Source organism: Mustelus asterias, chromosome 11 (assembly GCF_964213995.1).
Source record: "Mustelus asterias chromosome 11, sMusAst1.hap1.1, whole genome shotgun sequence".
In the NCBI taxonomy this organism is placed as follows: domain Eukaryota; kingdom Metazoa; phylum Chordata; class Chondrichthyes; order Carcharhiniformes; family Triakidae; genus Mustelus; species Mustelus asterias.
This window is the reverse complement of record NC_135811.1, coordinates 1,393,269-1,410,106: the sequence shown is the minus strand read 5'-3', so window position 1 is coordinate 1,410,106 and position 16,838 is coordinate 1,393,269. Positions and strand designations below refer to the sequence as shown.

The 16,838-nt window shown below is 48.2% G+C and overlaps 1 protein-coding gene across 1 annotated transcript in view; it reads left to right on the top strand.

Moving 5' to 3' along the window:
• The window catches only part of cfap43 (cilia and flagella associated protein 43), a 146,393-nt gene that overhangs the window by 19,830 nt on the left and 109,725 nt on the right, over positions 1-16,838 (top strand). The window contains exons 6-10 of the mRNA XM_078224318.1: positions 4,350-4,512; positions 8,600-8,718; positions 10,623-10,754; positions 11,904-12,020; positions 14,199-14,279. Coding sequence (XP_078080444.1) covers positions 4,350-4,512; positions 8,600-8,718; positions 10,623-10,754; positions 11,904-12,020; positions 14,199-14,279 — 612 coding nt within the window. The remainder of the gene's footprint in view (positions 1-4,349; positions 4,513-8,599; positions 8,719-10,622; positions 10,755-11,903; positions 12,021-14,198; positions 14,280-16,838) is intronic.

The window sequence follows — 16,838 nt, the reverse complement described above, 5'->3', positions numbered from 1 at the left end:
AGGTATATTATGAAGTTATACTAAACCCCCAACTATTTACTGTTTTGGCATTAGTGTGAGAATAAGGTATTTCACTCCAGGTGTGATTCCATTGAAACTCTAGGAAGCTTTTATCAAAACCAACTTTATTTAACAATACAGTTTAACCTTAGCAAATAAATTAGCTTAAAATTTACCAATTGGACAACTTAAACATGACAAGATACAATTCTTAACTGCTAACCTACCCCTGTGAGTTCCAATTTGAGCAATGGGTGCGCTTTTCCCACCCCGCTGCACTGGTCGAGAAGCAAAGTGGGGCGGGAAATTTCAGCAGGAAACTAAAAATGGGAATTGTGCCTGGTATTCCGCAGTCGCAAACTTCCCAGGATATTTTTGTTGATGTAATCAGCCTGGAAGGGCATGAGGATGATTGAGATATTCATTCCTTCATTTGAGTGTTATTAGTGAGCTCAGGACGCAATCCTCACCGGTGAGGATCACAGCTGGCCCCCACCAGCTGGGACCTGACAGGATAGCCTTGCTGGTGGGACTGGAGGCCATTGAACCCCCTGGATGGTTGAGGGCAGTGCCAAGGGGGTGGGGCCTGTCAGGGCGGGAAGGGAAGGGGAGTGCAGGAAGCCGCCATGAGGGGGGCTGGAGATTGGGGGTTGTGTGGGGGCATGGGGGCTGACAGATTTCCTCTAGACTTTATACACTTGTACACAGTATGTAGGAGATCAGTGTGCGTCAGTCTGCAGCTGGCTCCCCGGTGAGTTTAGGCTCCACACCACCTCCCCGACACTGCCCCCACCCCACCCCACCCCCCACCCCCACAATGGCATGAAACTCCCGACTGCCAAAAAAAACGACAGGGTGGGAAAATTGTGTGGGGTAACTGGCTGAAAGAAACAGAGTGAAACGTAGACTTTTTGAGGGATAATTCCACCCAATATTCCTCTTACAGATTTAAAACCCCTCTTCAAAATCAGTTAGCAATATACAGGCTTACGTGCTTGTATCTGTTAACAGCCCTAGAGCCGCTCGCAGGTGGGGAAGGTAGTCAAGAAGGCATACGGCATGCTTGCCTTCATCGGCTGGGCCATTGAGTTTAAAAATTGGCAAGTCATGTTGCACCTTTATAGAACCTTAGTTAGACCGCACTTGGAATATAGTGTTCAATTCTGGTCGCCACACTACCAGAAGGATGTGGGGGCTTTGGAGAGGGTACAGAAAAGATTTACCAGGATGTTGCCTGGTATGGAGAGCATTAGCTATGAGGAGAGATTGGAGAAACTTGGTTTGTTCTCACTGGAACGACGGAGGTTGAGGGGCGACCTGATAGAAGTCTACAAGATTATGAGGGGCATGGACAGAGTGGACATAGAACATAGAACGGTACAGCACAGAACAGGCCCTTCGGCCCACGATGTTGTGCTGAGCTTTATCTGAAACCAAGATCAAGCTATCCCACTCCCTGTCATCCTGGTGTGCTCCATGTGCCTATCCAATAACCGCTTAAATGTTCCTAAAGTGTCTGACTCCACTATCACTGCAGGCAGTCCATTCCACACCCCAACCACTCTCTGCGTAAAGAACCTACCTCTGATACCTTTCCTATATCTCCCACCATGAACCCTATAGTTATGCCCCTTGTAATAGCTCCATCCACCCGAGGAAATAGTCTTTGAACGTTCACTCTATCTATCCCCTTCATCATTTTATAAACCTCTATTAAGTCTCCCCTCAGCCTCCCCCGCTCCAGAGAAACTCTATCCACTTGAGTGGCAACCTTTAGAGATCTGTGGATATGGACACCAAGATCTCTCTGTTCCTCCACGGACTTCAGAACCCTACCTTTGACCCTGTAATCCACATTTAAATTAGTCCTACCAAAATGAATCACCTCACATTTATCAGGGTTAAACTCCATTTGCCTTTTTTCAGCCCAGCTTTGCATCCTATCTATGTCTCTTTGCAGCCTACAACAGCCCCCCACCTCATCCACTCCCACCAATCTTGGTGTCATCAGCAAATTTACTGATCCACCCTTCAGCCCCCTCCTCTAAGTCATTAATAAAAATCACAAAGAGCAGAGGACCAAGCACTGATCCCTGCGGCACTCCGCTAGCAACCTGCCTCCAGTCTGAAAATGTTCCATCCACCACCACCCTCTGTCTTCGATCAAAAGCTTTTCCCAGGGTGGAAGAGTCAATTACTCGGGGCACAGGTTTAAGGTCCGAGGGGCAAGTTTTAAAGGAGGCAAGTTTTTTACACAGAGGGTTGTGGGTGCCTGGAACTTGTTGCCGGGGGAGGTAGTGAAAGCGGATACGGTCGTGACTTTTAAGGGGCGTCTTGACAAACATATGAATAGGATGGGAATAGAGGGATATGGTCCCTGGAAGGGTAGGGGGTTTTAGTTCAGACGGGCAGCATGGTCGGTGCAGGCTTGGAGGGCCGAAGAGCCTGTTCCTGTGCTGTAATTTTCTTTGTTCTTTGTTCTTAGTTCTTTGAACACCTCTAGAAAGAGAGAGACAGAGAGATGTAGAGACACCTCTTGCTTCTTTCAGAACCTGCAGAAACTGTTTTAAAATAAAAGAGAAACTGTGTATCTTCCCTGCAAGCTGAGCTCCTCCCATTGGCACTTGACTCTGTCTCTTGTCAATCATCCAAATCAAAACCTACTCTGAAATCCCAGGAGAAATCTAAGCAAACAAAAATGCATCAACTCTATTTAAACAAACAGATCGCGAGCTAAAATCAGTCATTCTCCTGCATTCTCAACGTTTCAGCTGTTAGCTGCCCTGAAAAATTGGTACCCTGCAAAACAGATTTGAATTTTAAACGTACCCCTGACAAGAAACATGATGTAAATACATTTCTTAAAGGCACAGTATCATCACACTAACCCTGATCCCAACCCGAACCCCGATTCCAGCCCCTGACCCCGATTCCAACCCTGACCCCGATTCAAACCCTGACCCCCGATTCCAACCCTGACCCCGATTCCAACCCTGACCCCCGATTCCAACCCTGACCCCCGATTCCAACCCTGACCCCGATTCCAACCCTGACCCTGATTCCAACCTGGACCCCGATTCCAACCCGGACCCCGATTCCAACCCTGACCCCGATTCCAGCCCTGACCCTGATTCCAACCTGGACCCCGATTCCAACCCGGACCCCGATTCCAACCCTGACCCCGATTCCAGCCCTGACCCCCGATTCCAGCCCTGACCCCGATTCCAACCCTGACCCCGATTCCAGCCCTGACCCCCGATTCCAACCCTGACCCCGATCCCAACCCTGACCCCGATTCCAACCCTGACCCCGATTCCAACCCTGACCCCGATTCCAACCCTGACCCCGATTCCAACCCTGACCCCGATTCCAGCCCTGACCCCGATTCCAACCCTGACCCCGATTCCAGCCCTGACCCCCGATTCCAGCCCTGACCCCCGATTCCAGCCCTGACCCCGATTCCAACCCTGACCCCGATTCCAGCCCTGACCCCGATTCCAACCCTGACCCCGATTCCAGCCCTGACCCCGATTCCAACCCTGACCCCGATTCCAGCCCTGACCCTGATTCCAGCCCTCACCCTGATTCCAGCCCTGACCCTGATTCGAACCCTGACCCCGATTCGAACCCTGACCCCGATTCCAGCCCTGACCCTGATTCCAGCCCTGACCCCGATTCCAGCCCTGACCCCGATTCCAGCCCCTGACCCCGATTCCAGCCCTGACCCTGATTCCAGCCCTGACCCCGATTCCAGCCCTGACCCCGATTCCAACCCTGACCCCGATTCCAACCCTGACCCCGATTCCAGCCCTGACCCCGATTCCAGCCCTGACCCCGATTCCAACCCTGACCCCGATTCCAACCCTGACCCCCGATTCCAGCCCTGACCCCGATTCCAACCCTGACCCCGATTCCAACCCTGACCCCGATTCCAGCCCTGACCCCGATTCCAGCCCTGACCCCGATTCCAACCCTGACCCCGATTCCAACCCTGACCCCGATTCCAACCCTGACCCCGATTCCAACCCTGACCCCGATCCCAACCCTGACCCCCGATTCCAGCCCTGACCCCGATCCCAACCCTGACCCCGATCCCAACCCTGACCCCGATTCCAGCCCTGACCCCGATTCCAGCCCTCACCCTGATTCCAAATGTAACCCCGATTCCAGCCCTAACTCTAATCCTAAAGCTAATTCTAACCCTAACCCCAGATTGAACGCTAATCCCAACACTGGCCCTTTCCCCAGCTGAGAAAACTAACCCTAACATAAGGATTGAATTGCCGTGTGTGTACTGTGGGTATCTCACTTATCATCTCCTCTGCTTTTCATTTCTCCTTGTCCTGAAGCCAGGGGAACTCCAGATGGAAATAGTCCAGCCTGTCTCTGTCTGCTGGACCACAAACTCTGATTTGTATGTCGGCTGTAAAAAGGGACATCTCTTACTGGTAGATTCTGAGCTGCATAAAGCTGTCATGTTGGCTGCTCCAGCTGCGGAACAGTTTTCCCAAGGTAAGATGCTTTGTTTAAGAAAAGACGGAGACACTGAATTCAACTTTTAATTTTGGATGGAGACTTAATGGAGTTTAGACAAATGTATAATGTGGACAATTGTGGGAATTCACTTTGGTAATGAGAAGAGAAAACAGCATATTTTTAATAGGCAGGAAACTTTTTAGTTTTAAAGTAAAGTTTATTTATTAGTCACAAGTAAGGCTTATGTTAACACTACAATGAAGTTACTGTGAAATTCCCCTAGTCACCACACTCCAGCCCCTGTTCAGGTCAATGCACCCTAACCAGCACATCTTTTAGAATGTGGGAGGAAACCGGAGTACCCAGGGAAAACCCACGCAGACACAGGAGAACGTGCAAACTCCACACAGACAGTGACTCAAGCGGGGAATTGAACCCGGGTCCCTGGCGCTGTGAGGCAGCAGTGCTAACCACTGTGCTACTGTGCCGACCTTAAGATTTGCCGTGTTCAGAAACACCTGGGTATACTCGTACAACGTACGCAGAAAGCCAGCTTGCAAGTACACCCAGCAATTAGGAAGGCAAATTCGTGCCTTTGCTGGAAGTGAATCGGAGTACACAAATAGGAAGTTTGCCCCAATTATGCAGCATGAGATTGGGCGGCACGGTGGCACAGTGGTTAGCACTTCCGGCCTCGGGTCACTGTGTGGAGTTTGCATATTCTCCCCATGTTTGCATGGGTTTCCTCCAGGTGCTCCGGTTTCCTCCCACAGTCCAAAGATAGAAATGCCAGGATTTGGGAACCATGGATGAAAAGCTTAGTCAAAAGAAAAAAGGAAGCATTCGCTGGTCTAGGCATCTAAAAACTGACACAGCCCTTGAAGAGTACACCTCAAAGATTTTGTTGGATGGTGGAGCAGGCTCGAGGGGCCGAGTGGCCTCTTCCTGCTCCTAATTCACATGTTCATATGGAGAGTGGGTGGAAATTGCATTGTATTAAATGATGAGGGACACTTGGCAGACTGCGTGGTCGACGCCTGTTCCTATCACTATTGTTCTTTGCCCACTTCAGAAAATCACCAGAATCTATGATCAGCAAATACTGAATTGGATAGAAAGTAATTCCCAGGATATCCAGTTAAGGATGGCATTGAGGTGTATAAACATAGATTAGGAAGATCAAAAATTTAGAGAGATGATGGAGTGAATCTGGCCAGCATCAAACCCCGTCACTCAGAATATTCACCAGTTATTCTGGAGTTTAACTTCATTGCTCTCTGAATTGTAAAGAAATTCCACCAGGTTTGCTCTTGACATTTTTCTCAGAGTTATTCACCTATCAGATCTCCGAGTTACAGCAGCGAGACTCAGAGGGATCTGAGTGTGTTGAATTCACCCAATGACCTTTGCTCATTGAATACTTTTTTTGCGGTGGTCGCTGAGATGTTTGCCAGACAGCCCTGGGGTTCCATGTAGTCACCTGCATCCGTGTGGAGAGGAAATCGATAGATTTCCAGATACTAATGACATCAACGGATACGGGGATAGGGTGGGAAGTTGCATTAACTCTCTGGCATAACATGAAAAACTGGGAAGGTGTAAATCTGAAACTAAAGCAGGAGATTCTGGGGTGGATAGATGGTCTGTTTACAGCCATGAACAATCAGTTTAGTGTTTGAATCAGAGAGAGAAATGTATTTATCATATTGCCATCACAACTCATAAGCTTGACATAGAAACATAGAAATCCTACAGTGCAGAAGGAGGCCATTTGGCCCATCGAGTCTGCACCGACCACAATCCCACCCAGGCTCTATCCCTGTAATCCCACATATTTACCCCGCTAATCCCTCTAACCTATGCATCCTGGGACACTAAGAGGCAATATAGCATGGCCAATGCACCTAACCCGCACATCTTTGGAGTGTGGGAGGAAACTGTAGCACCCGGATGAAACCCATGCAGACACGGGGAGAACATGCAAACTCCACACAGACAGTGACCCAGGCAGGGAATCGAACCCGGGGCCCTGGCACTGTGAGGCAACAGTGCCAGCCACTGTGCCACCCAGTAAAACATATAAAATTGAAGTGTAGTGTTTGCTTCATAGACAAGTATGACAGCCATTTTGTGAGAAGTCTAACAACACCAGGTTAAAGTCCAACAGGTTTATTTGGTAGCAAAAGCCACAAGCTTTCGGAGCCTTAAGCTCCTTCTTCAGGTGAGTGGGAATTCTGTTCACAAACAGGGCATACAGAGACACAAACGCAATTTACAGAATAATGGTTGGAATCCGTACAACTAATCAAGTCTTAAAGGTACAAACAACATGAGTGGAGAGAGCATTAAGACAGGTAAAGAGATGTGTATTGTCTCCAGACAGGACAGCCAGAGAGATTCTGCAAGTCCAGGCAAGCTGTGGGGGTTACAGATAGTGTGACATGAACCCAATATCCCGGTTGAGGCCGTCCTCGTGTGTGCGGAACTTGGCTATCAGTTTCTGCTCAGCGACTCTGCGCCGTCGTGTGTCGTGAAGGCCGCCTTGGAGAACGCTTACCCGAATATCAGAGGCCGTATGCCCGTGACCGCAAGCCCACGGATAACCTCACGATGCTCCACTTCTCCAGCTTCCACCTTAAACACGTTAAAGAAGCCATCCCCTACGGACAAGCCCTCCGTATACACAGGATCTGCTCGGATGAGGAGGATCGCAACAGACACCTCCAGACGCTGAAAGATGCCCTCATAAGAACAGGATATGGCGCTCAACTCATCGATCGATAGTTCCGACGCGCCACAGCGAAAAACCGCACCGACCTCCTCAGAAGACAAACACGGGACACGGTGGACAGAGTACCCTTCGTCGTCCAGTACTTCCCCGGAGTGGAGAAGCTACGGCATCTCTTCCGGAGCCTTCAACATGTCATTGATGAAGCCGAACATCTCGCCAAGGCCATCCCCACACCCCCACTTCTTGCCTTCAAACAACCGCACAACCTCAAATAGACCATTGTCCGCAGCAAACTACCCAGCCTTCAGGAGAATAGTGACCACGACACCACACAACCCTGCCACAGCAACCTCTGCAAGATGTGCCGGATCATCGACACAGATGCCATCATCTCATGTGAGAACACCATCCACCAGGTACACGGTACATACTCTTGCAACTTGGCCAACGTTGTCTACCTGATACGCTGCAGGGAAGGATGTCCCGAGGCATGGTACATTGGGGAAACCATGCAGACGCTGCGACAACAGATGAATGAACACCACTTGACAATCACCAGGCAAGACTGTTCTCTTCCTGTTGGGGAGCACTTCAGCGGTCACGGGCATTCGGCCTCTGATATTCGGGTAAGCGTTCTCCAAGGTGGCCTTCACGACACACGACGGCGCAGAGTCGCTGAGCAGAAACTGATAGCCAAGTTCCGCACACATGAGGACGGCCTCAACCGGGATATTGGGTTCATGTCACGCTATCTGTAACCCCCACAGCTTGCCTGGACTTGAAGAATCTCACTGGCTGTCCTGTCTGGAGACAATACACATCTCTTTAACCTGTCTTAATGCTCTTTCCACTCACATTGTTTGTACCTTTAAGACTTGATTAGCTGTAAGGGTTCGCATTCCAACCATTATTCTGTAAATTGCGCTTGTGTCTCTTTATGCCCTGTTTGTGAACAGAATTCCCACTCACCTGAAGAAGGGGCTAAGAGCTCCGAAAGCTTGTGGCTTTTGCTACCAAATAAACCTGTTGGACTTTAACCTGGTGTTGTTAAACTTCTTGCTGTGTTTACCCCAGTCCAACGCCGGCATCTCCATATCATGACAGCCATTTTGTGCCCAGCCAGATTCCACAAACCGAAATGAGAAACGGACGAGTTATTTTGAGGGAAGAATGTTGAAGAGTATATCATGGAGAAATTCTCCAACTAATGCCATGGGGTCTGTCATGTCTTTCTGAGTCACTGTGCCAGTCCAGTGTCTCTGTTTAATGTCTCATTTGGGAGTTGAATGGAGGCTTGCTGTTTCTCAAGTTCACTTTGTAGTTTGTGTGCTGTCTATTGTTGTCCTGCTGTGCCTAATAAAGAAATCTTGTGTAATTGGCCCCTTTGTCCAGATGACCTGATCAGCATTCCATCACCGTCCAGTATTATGATGAGTGTCTATCCAGCGTTAAAGCTGTGCACAGTCAACACGCTCGCATTCTACAAAAACGGACTCTTTACAGCTGGAAAGGTACTTCTTTCACAATAATGAGATTTAGTTCACAGTCCACAAGACCTGTAACTAGGTTCATAGGAAAATAGGGGCAGGAGTAGGCCATTCAGCCCCTCTGCCATACTCCTCGATATCATTATTATTTAGAAATCTATTGATTTCTGTCTTGAACAGACTGAGTGATGTGGTTTCTACAGCCTTCTGGGGCAGAGAATTCCAAAGATTCACAACCCTCTGTGTGAAAATGTCTCCTCATGTCTTCATCAGTCCTACATGGCTTGCTCCTTACAGACTGTGTGCCCTGGTTCTAGATCCCCCAGCTAGGGGAATCTTCCCTTCTGTATCTACCCTGTCTTGCCCCTTAACAATTTTGTAACTTTTAGTAAGGTCACCTCTCATTTCTTTAAACTCTGGAGAATACAGACTCAGTTCCCACAAATCTTTCCTCATAGGACAATCCCACTATCTCCGAGATTAGTCTGGTGAACTGCTCTTGCAATCCCTCTATGGTAAATATACCCTTCCTTAGCTCAGAGGAGCAAAACTGTACAAAATTCTCCTGATATGGCCTCACCAAAGCTCTATACAATTGAAGAAAAGCATCTTTACTCAAATCCTCTTGCAATAAAGGCCACCCTACCATTTGCCATCCTAATTGCTTGCTGTACCTGCATGTCTGCTTTCAGTGACTCATGAACAAGAACAGGAGATTTTCAGTGATTTCATTGCAGTGTTGATATTCCAGCATCCACAGTAATTTGCTTTTAAGACACCCCTTTGGACATCAACATTTCCCAGTCTCTCCATTTAAGAAATACTCCGCACCTCCATTCTTCTGACCAAAGTGAATGACCTCACACTTATCCACACACTCACTAAGTCTGTCCACATCCTTGTGAAGGCTCCTTGCATCTTCCTCACAACTCACATTCCCACCTAGATTTGTGTCATTTGCAAACTTGGAAATATTGGGGGTGATTCTCCGACCTTTGTTCTGTAACTCTCCCCAACGCCCTACCATTAACTGAGTAAGTCCTGTCCTGGTTCAATCTACCAAAATGCATCACCTCGCATTTATCCAAATTAAACTCCATCTGCCATTCGTCAGCCCACTGGCCCAATTGATCAAGATCCCATTGCAATCCGAGATAGCTTTCTTCACTGTCCACTATGCCACCAATCTTGGTGTCATCTGCAAACTTACTAACTATGTCTCCGATATTCTCATTCAAATCATGAATATAAATGACAAATAACAGTGGACCCAGCACTGATCCCTGAGGCACACCGCTGGTCATGATGTGGAGATGCCGGCGTTGGACTGGGGTAAACACAGTAAGAGTTTTAACAACACCAGGTTAAAGTCCAACAGGTTTATTTGGTAGCAAATACCATTAGCTTTCGGAGCGCTGCTCCTTCATCAGATGGAGTCTCCACTCCATCTGACGAAGGAGCAGCGCTCCGAAAGCTAATGGTATTTGCTACCAAATAAACCTGTTGGGCTTTAACCTGGTGTTGTTAAAACTCTTACTGTGCACACCGCTGGTCACAGGCTTCCAGTTTGAAAAACAACCCTCTACAACCACCCTCTGGCTCCTGTCAAGAACGCCGGCATCTCCACATCCTGTCAAGAAGCCAATTTTGTATCCATTGAGATACCTCACCCTGGATCCCGTGAGATTTAAGCTTATGCAACAACCTACCATGCGGTCCCTTGTCAAAGGTAACGTTGGTTAGAGTTAGTTGGAAGTGTGTATGCATGTGTTTGTGCATGCGTGTATGTGTGTACAGTTTCTCATGTATGTGCATGCATTAGTCTTGTGTGAGATCATGAATATACATGAATGTATATGTGAGACATTGAGAACATCAAAGCCTTGCATGGCCCTATAGGCGTGTGACCCATTGCAATGTATTCTCAGGATGGAATGCTCTACTATATCAAGGTGGAATCTAACAGAGTGGAAGTTGAGGAATGCTGGTCAGCGGATTTGCCAGTGAGAAACATTGCATTCTCCAGAGACTACCAATCACTGCTCATTGCTACAGAGGAGGTAAACAGAATCGGTCCCGGGCTGTACTGACGTGTCGGACCCCAAGCATGGTCTGGCTGGGTCAGACTAACACACCGTTACTGATCTTTGTATGACAAACATTGAGATTAACTTTCCCTTCCTGTTTGGTGTCAAAGGAAAGTGTAATTTTCAGGAACACACATTTCTGTGTCACTAACCCATTGCATTATATTTCTCCCCCGTGGGAGCGGTTCACTCACGCCAGGGCACAGTTCTATCGCTAATGATGCAAACATGTTGGGCCCCAGCTCTACTTACGGAAACAAAGAACTAATTTACTCAACATGCTGGGTCCTTCACCTCACGGACAGCTCAGGAAACACCAGCACAAGTTTCTGATCTGATGTAATGTTGATGATGAGCCAAGTGGTCTCTGTTTGTGCTATTCAATTCTATAATTAAACAATGTCCTCAACTCACAACCCCCGCTCCAGGGGAGCATTCGTGTAATTATCAGACCACTGCCTCAACACTGAGTTAGAATCAGAGAATCCCACAGTGCAGAAGGAGGCCATTCAGCCCATCGAGTCTGCACCAACCACAATCCCACCCAGACCCTATCACCATAACACCATGCATTTACCCTAGCTAGTGCCCCTGACACTAAGGGGCAATTCAGCATGGCCAATCCACCCAACTTGGGACTGTGGGAGGAAACCAGAGCACCCGGAGGAAACCCACGCAGACACGGGGAGAATGTGCAAATTCCACACAGACAGTGACCCGAGCCGGGATTCGAACCCGGGTCCCTGGCGCTGTGAGGCAGCAGTGCTAACCACTGTGCTACCGTGCCGCCCCGGAGTTACCTGAACTTATCTGATATCAGAACAAACATTCAGTATAAAAAGAGATTATGGGACAAAAATCATTTCCTTGGAGTGGAAATACTTCCCTGATGTGTTCCGTGAGATTATGTGATGGGGCTGCACTCACACACAGTTTATTTCAAAAGCCTTAATTTTAAATGCAAGTTGTTATTGTAACGATTGGATTAGTGAATGAAGGAATGGTATCAGTTTATTGATGATGGTAAACGGGGAAGTTGGTTACAGTGAGGGATGCTGATGATGATGCAAGGTATTGAAACAAGTGTAAAGTACAGCCAGTGTGTTGTTTCTTTTCTCCCAGGGTTCAGTGTATATTTACAAGCCACCACAGAAAGATAATGTGACTAAAATCTTAGCGGTTCACAGTGGGGACTTCGTATCAGCAGCTCTGCTCGGGACAGGGAGACAATACTGTGTGGTAAGGTTACAAATAATAACACTGCCATGCTATTCTTTTCAATCCTTTAAAATGGTCTTTTAGCTGCGAGGTTCTGCTGGAATTGTATAAAAATTGGTTTGAGGAAGGGCTGGGGAGACTCCCCAGCCTTCTGGCCTGTTTTTATTTCTCAAGAAACATTATGAAATATTGGCCCATAATTCCCTGGTTCCCCAGGTTGATTTGAGGGGAGAATCTCATTAATGCGCGAAGGAATCTCTTGTAAGAGTTTACGCTGCAATCCCCAGAAGCACTGACTTCCTCTGGACAATTGCACTGGGCTCGGAACCATCCAACAGGAGTGGTTTAAACCCACACCCGTCCCCCGATCCCTCTCCCTCCTCCATCTGGTAAACTCCCTCCCCCACTTCCCCTATCCCAGGAAACCCCCACACCCCTCCCGGTAAACCATCCACCAACCCCATCCTGGTAAACTCCCACCGCCACCCGTCCAAGCTCCTCCCTCCCTTTCCACATTAACCGCCCCCCCCCCACCCGACTCCATCCCCGCGCCCTGTTCCTCGCCCACTCCCAGTAAATCACCTTCCTCTGGTTCTCCGCAAACCACATGCCTTTGAAGTTTCCCTGCTGCGGCACTGCTGGTCATATTTCACCACAGAGCCATTGAGCAGCACGACACAGCAGGAATCCGACTCAATCAGTGGTTCAAACACCATCCAGAGCAATGCAGCATCACTATGCAATGATCCTAACCAGTTAATGAGGATCCTACCTGCTTCAAACAGGTACCTCAGCCACCTATACATTGATAGCCTGCGGAAATCAAGCTCAAATGGGACAGCACGGGGTTAGATCCAGAGTAAAGCTCCCTCTACACTGTCCCCATCAAACACTCCCAGGACAGGAACAGCATGGGGTTAGATACAGAGTAAAGCTCCCTCTACACTGACCCCATCAAACACTCCCAGGACAGGAACAGCACGGGGTTAGATACAGAGTAAAGCTCCCTCTACACTGTCCCTCATCAAACACTCCCAGGACAGGTACAGCACGGGGTCAGGTAAAGAGTAAAGCTCCCTCTGCACTGTCCCCCATCAAACACTCCCAGGACAGGTACAGCACGGGGTTAGATACAGAGTAAAGCTCCCTCTACACTGTCCCCATCAAACACTCCCAGGACAGGTACAGCACAGGGTTAGATACAGAGTAAAGCTCCCTCTACACTGTCCCCCACCAAACACTCCCGGGACAGGTACAGCACGGAGTTAGATCCAGAGTAAAGCTCCCTCTACACTGTCCCTATCAAACACTCCCAGGACAGATACAGCATGGGGTTAGATACAGAGTAAAACTCCCTCTACACTGTCCCCCATCAAACACTCCCTGGACAAGTACAGCATGGGGTTAGATGCAGAGTAAAGCTCCCTATGCACTGTCCCCATCAAACACTCCCAGGACAGGTACAGCACAGGGTTAGATACAGAGTAAAGTTTCCTCTACACTTTTCCCATCAAACACTCCCAGGACAGGTACAGCACAGGGTTAGATACAGAGTAAAGTTTCCTCTACACTTTTCCCATCAAACACTCCCAGGACAAGTACAGCACGGGGTTAGATACAGAGTAAAGCTCCCTATGCACTGTTCCCATCAAACACTCCCAGGACAGGTACAGCACGGGGTTAGATACAGAGTAAAATTTCCTCTACACTGTCCCCATCAAACACTCCCAGGACAGGTACAGCACGGGGTTAGATACAGAGTAAAGTTTCCTCTACACTGTCCCCGTCAAACACTCCCAGGACAGGCACTGCACGGGGTTAGATACAGAGTAAAGCTCCCTCTGCACTGTCCCCATCAAACACTTCCAGGACAGGTACAGCATGGGTTTAGATACAGAGTAAAGCTCCCTCTACACTGTCTCCATCAAACACTCCCAGGACAGGTACAGCACGGGGTTAGATACAGAGTAAAGCTCCCTCTACACTGTCCCCATCAAACACTCCCCGGACAGGTACAGCACGGGGTTAGATACAGAGTAAAGCTCCCTCTACACTGTCCCCATCAAACAGAGTTCAGAGCTAATGAGGAAATGAAATGAGACGATGAAGGAGCAGTGAGCACTGCGCTATTGTCCGGGAAAGTTAATCCTCTTGCTTTAGTTGTTGATGCAGGATCCAGTTCATTGTGTTATGTTGCAGTCTGCGAGGATGTTGGGCATCGTGCAGGTGTGGTCCCTTGTGGATGGGAAGAACCTCAGCTCTATTTCCCTTCCAATAAAGGTAAAGAATCCTCTTTCTGTTTTGTTATTTTGTCTCAAAATGGTGACATGTCTGTGGGAAAACGCAGGGTGTAGTTTGTAATTAAATAGCTCCTTTGAACAATTAACACAGGCGTGATGGTCAGAATGCTTTCCTTCTGTGCTGTACAGTTAAACCATGTCTTGCACAGAATTGGCCATGCACCTTGGTGTGACGTTTGGTGAGAAACACCCCGGAGAGATGGTCTTACAAACATTGCAGCAAACCCCAACACTGCCCAATCAGCACCTACAGTGAGCCATATCCATGCATTCAGTGATTATAAACTGGACTCTGATTTATTCACACTTAACTCAAGGATAAAGAATACAAAGAACAAAGAAAATTACAGCACAGGAACAGGCCCTTCGGCCCTCCAAGCCTGCACTGACCATGCTGCCCGACTGAACTAAAATCCCCGCCCCTTCCGGGGACCATATCCCTCTATTCCCATCCTATTCATGGATTTGTTCAGAGGCCCCTTAAAAGACACTCCCGTATCTGCTTCCACTACCTCCCCCGGCAACGAGTTCCAGGCACCCACCACCCTCTGTGTAAAAAACTTGCCTCGTACACCTCCTTTAAATCTTGCCCCTTGCACCTTAAACCTGTGCCCCCCTAGTAATTGACTCTTCCACCCTGGGGAAAAGCTTCTGACTATCCACTCTGTCCATGCCTCTCATAATCTTGTAGACTTCTATCAGGTCTCCCCTCAACCTCCATCGTTCCAGTGAGAACAAACCAAGTTTCTCCAACCTCTCCTCATAGCTAATGCCTTCCATACCAGGCAACATCCTGGTAAATCTTTTCTGTACCCTCTCCAAAGCCTCATCTTTCTGGTAGTGTGGCAACTTTCTGGTTGCCATACTACCAGAAAGATGTGGAGGCTTTGGAGAGGGTACAGAAAAGATTTACCAGGATGTTTCCTAACCTAAGGTTCTATAAAGCTGCAACATGACTTGCCAATTTTTAAACTCAATGCCCCGGCCGATGAAGGCAAGCATGCCATATGCCTTCTTGACTACCTTCTCCACCTGCGTTGCTACTTTCAGTGACCTGTGTACCTGTACACCCAGATCCCTCTGCCTATCAATACTCTTAAGGGTTCTGCCATTTACTGTATATTTCCTACCTGTATTAGACCTTCCAAAATGCATTACCTCACATTTGTCCGGATTAAACTCCATCTGCCATCTCTCCGCCCAAGTCTCCAACTGATCTATATCCTGCTGTATCCTCCGACGGTCCTCATCACTATCCGCAAATCCACCAACCTTTGTGTTGTCCACAAACTTACTAATCAAACCAGTTACATTTTCCTCAAAATCATTTATATATATTACAAACAGCAAAGGTCCCAGCACTGATCCCTGAGGAATGCCACTTGTCACAGCCCTCCATTCAGAAACGCACCCTTGCACTGCTACCCTCTGTCTTCTATGACAGAGCCAGTTCTGTATCCATCTTGCCAGTGCACCTCTGATCCCATGTGACTTCACTTTCTGTACCAGTCTGCCATGAGGGACCTTGTCAAAGGCCTTACTGAAGTCCATGTAGACAATATCCTGTGTCCTACCCTCATCAATCATCTTCGTCACTTCCTCGAAAAACTTGATCAAGTTAGTGAGACATGACCCCCCCTTCACAAAACCATGTTGCCTCTCACTAATATGTCCATTTTTTTCCAAGTGGGAATAAATCCTGTCTCGAAGAATTCTCTCCAATAATTTCCCTACCACTGATGTAAGGCTCACCGGCCTGTAATTACCTGGATTATTCTTGCTACCGTTCTTAAGCAAAGGAACAAAATTGGCTATTCTCCAATCCTCTGGGACCTGCCCTGTAGTCATGATGTGGAGATGCCAGTGTTGGACTGGGGTGAACACAGTAAGAAGTCTCACAACACCAGGTTAAAGTCCAACAGGTTTATTTGGTAGCAAAAGTCACACAAGCTTTCGGAGCCTTAAGCTCCTTCTTCAGGTGAGTGGGAATTCTGTTCACAAACGGGGCATATCAAGACACAAACTCAATTTACAGAATAATGGTTGGAATGCGAATACTTACAGCTAATCAAGTCTTTAAGATACAAACAATGTGAGTGGAGAGAGCATTAAGACAGGTTAAAGAGATGTGTATTGTCTCCAGACAGGACAGCCAGCGAGATTCTGCAGGTCCAGGCAAGCTGTGGGGATTACAGATAGTGTGACATGAACCCAATATCCCGGTTGAGGCCGTCCTCATGTGTGCGGAACTTGGCTACATAGCCAGAGAGGTTCTCGCACAGAGTCCCATTGCCCGATACGATGGGACGGCCGGGTGTGTTTGCCTTGTGTATCTTCGGGAGGCAGTAGAGATCTCCAACGCGGGGAGTACGTGGGATGAGAACACGGAGAGTGCTCTGAAGGTCCTGATCAAAGGTCTTGATCAGAATGTTGAGTTGACGGGTGTGTTCTTTGGTCGGATCTGTGGGTAACTGTCTGTAGTGTTCCTCATTGTTTAGTTGTCGGTACACAGTACACTGTAGCCAGTGAGGATACAAAG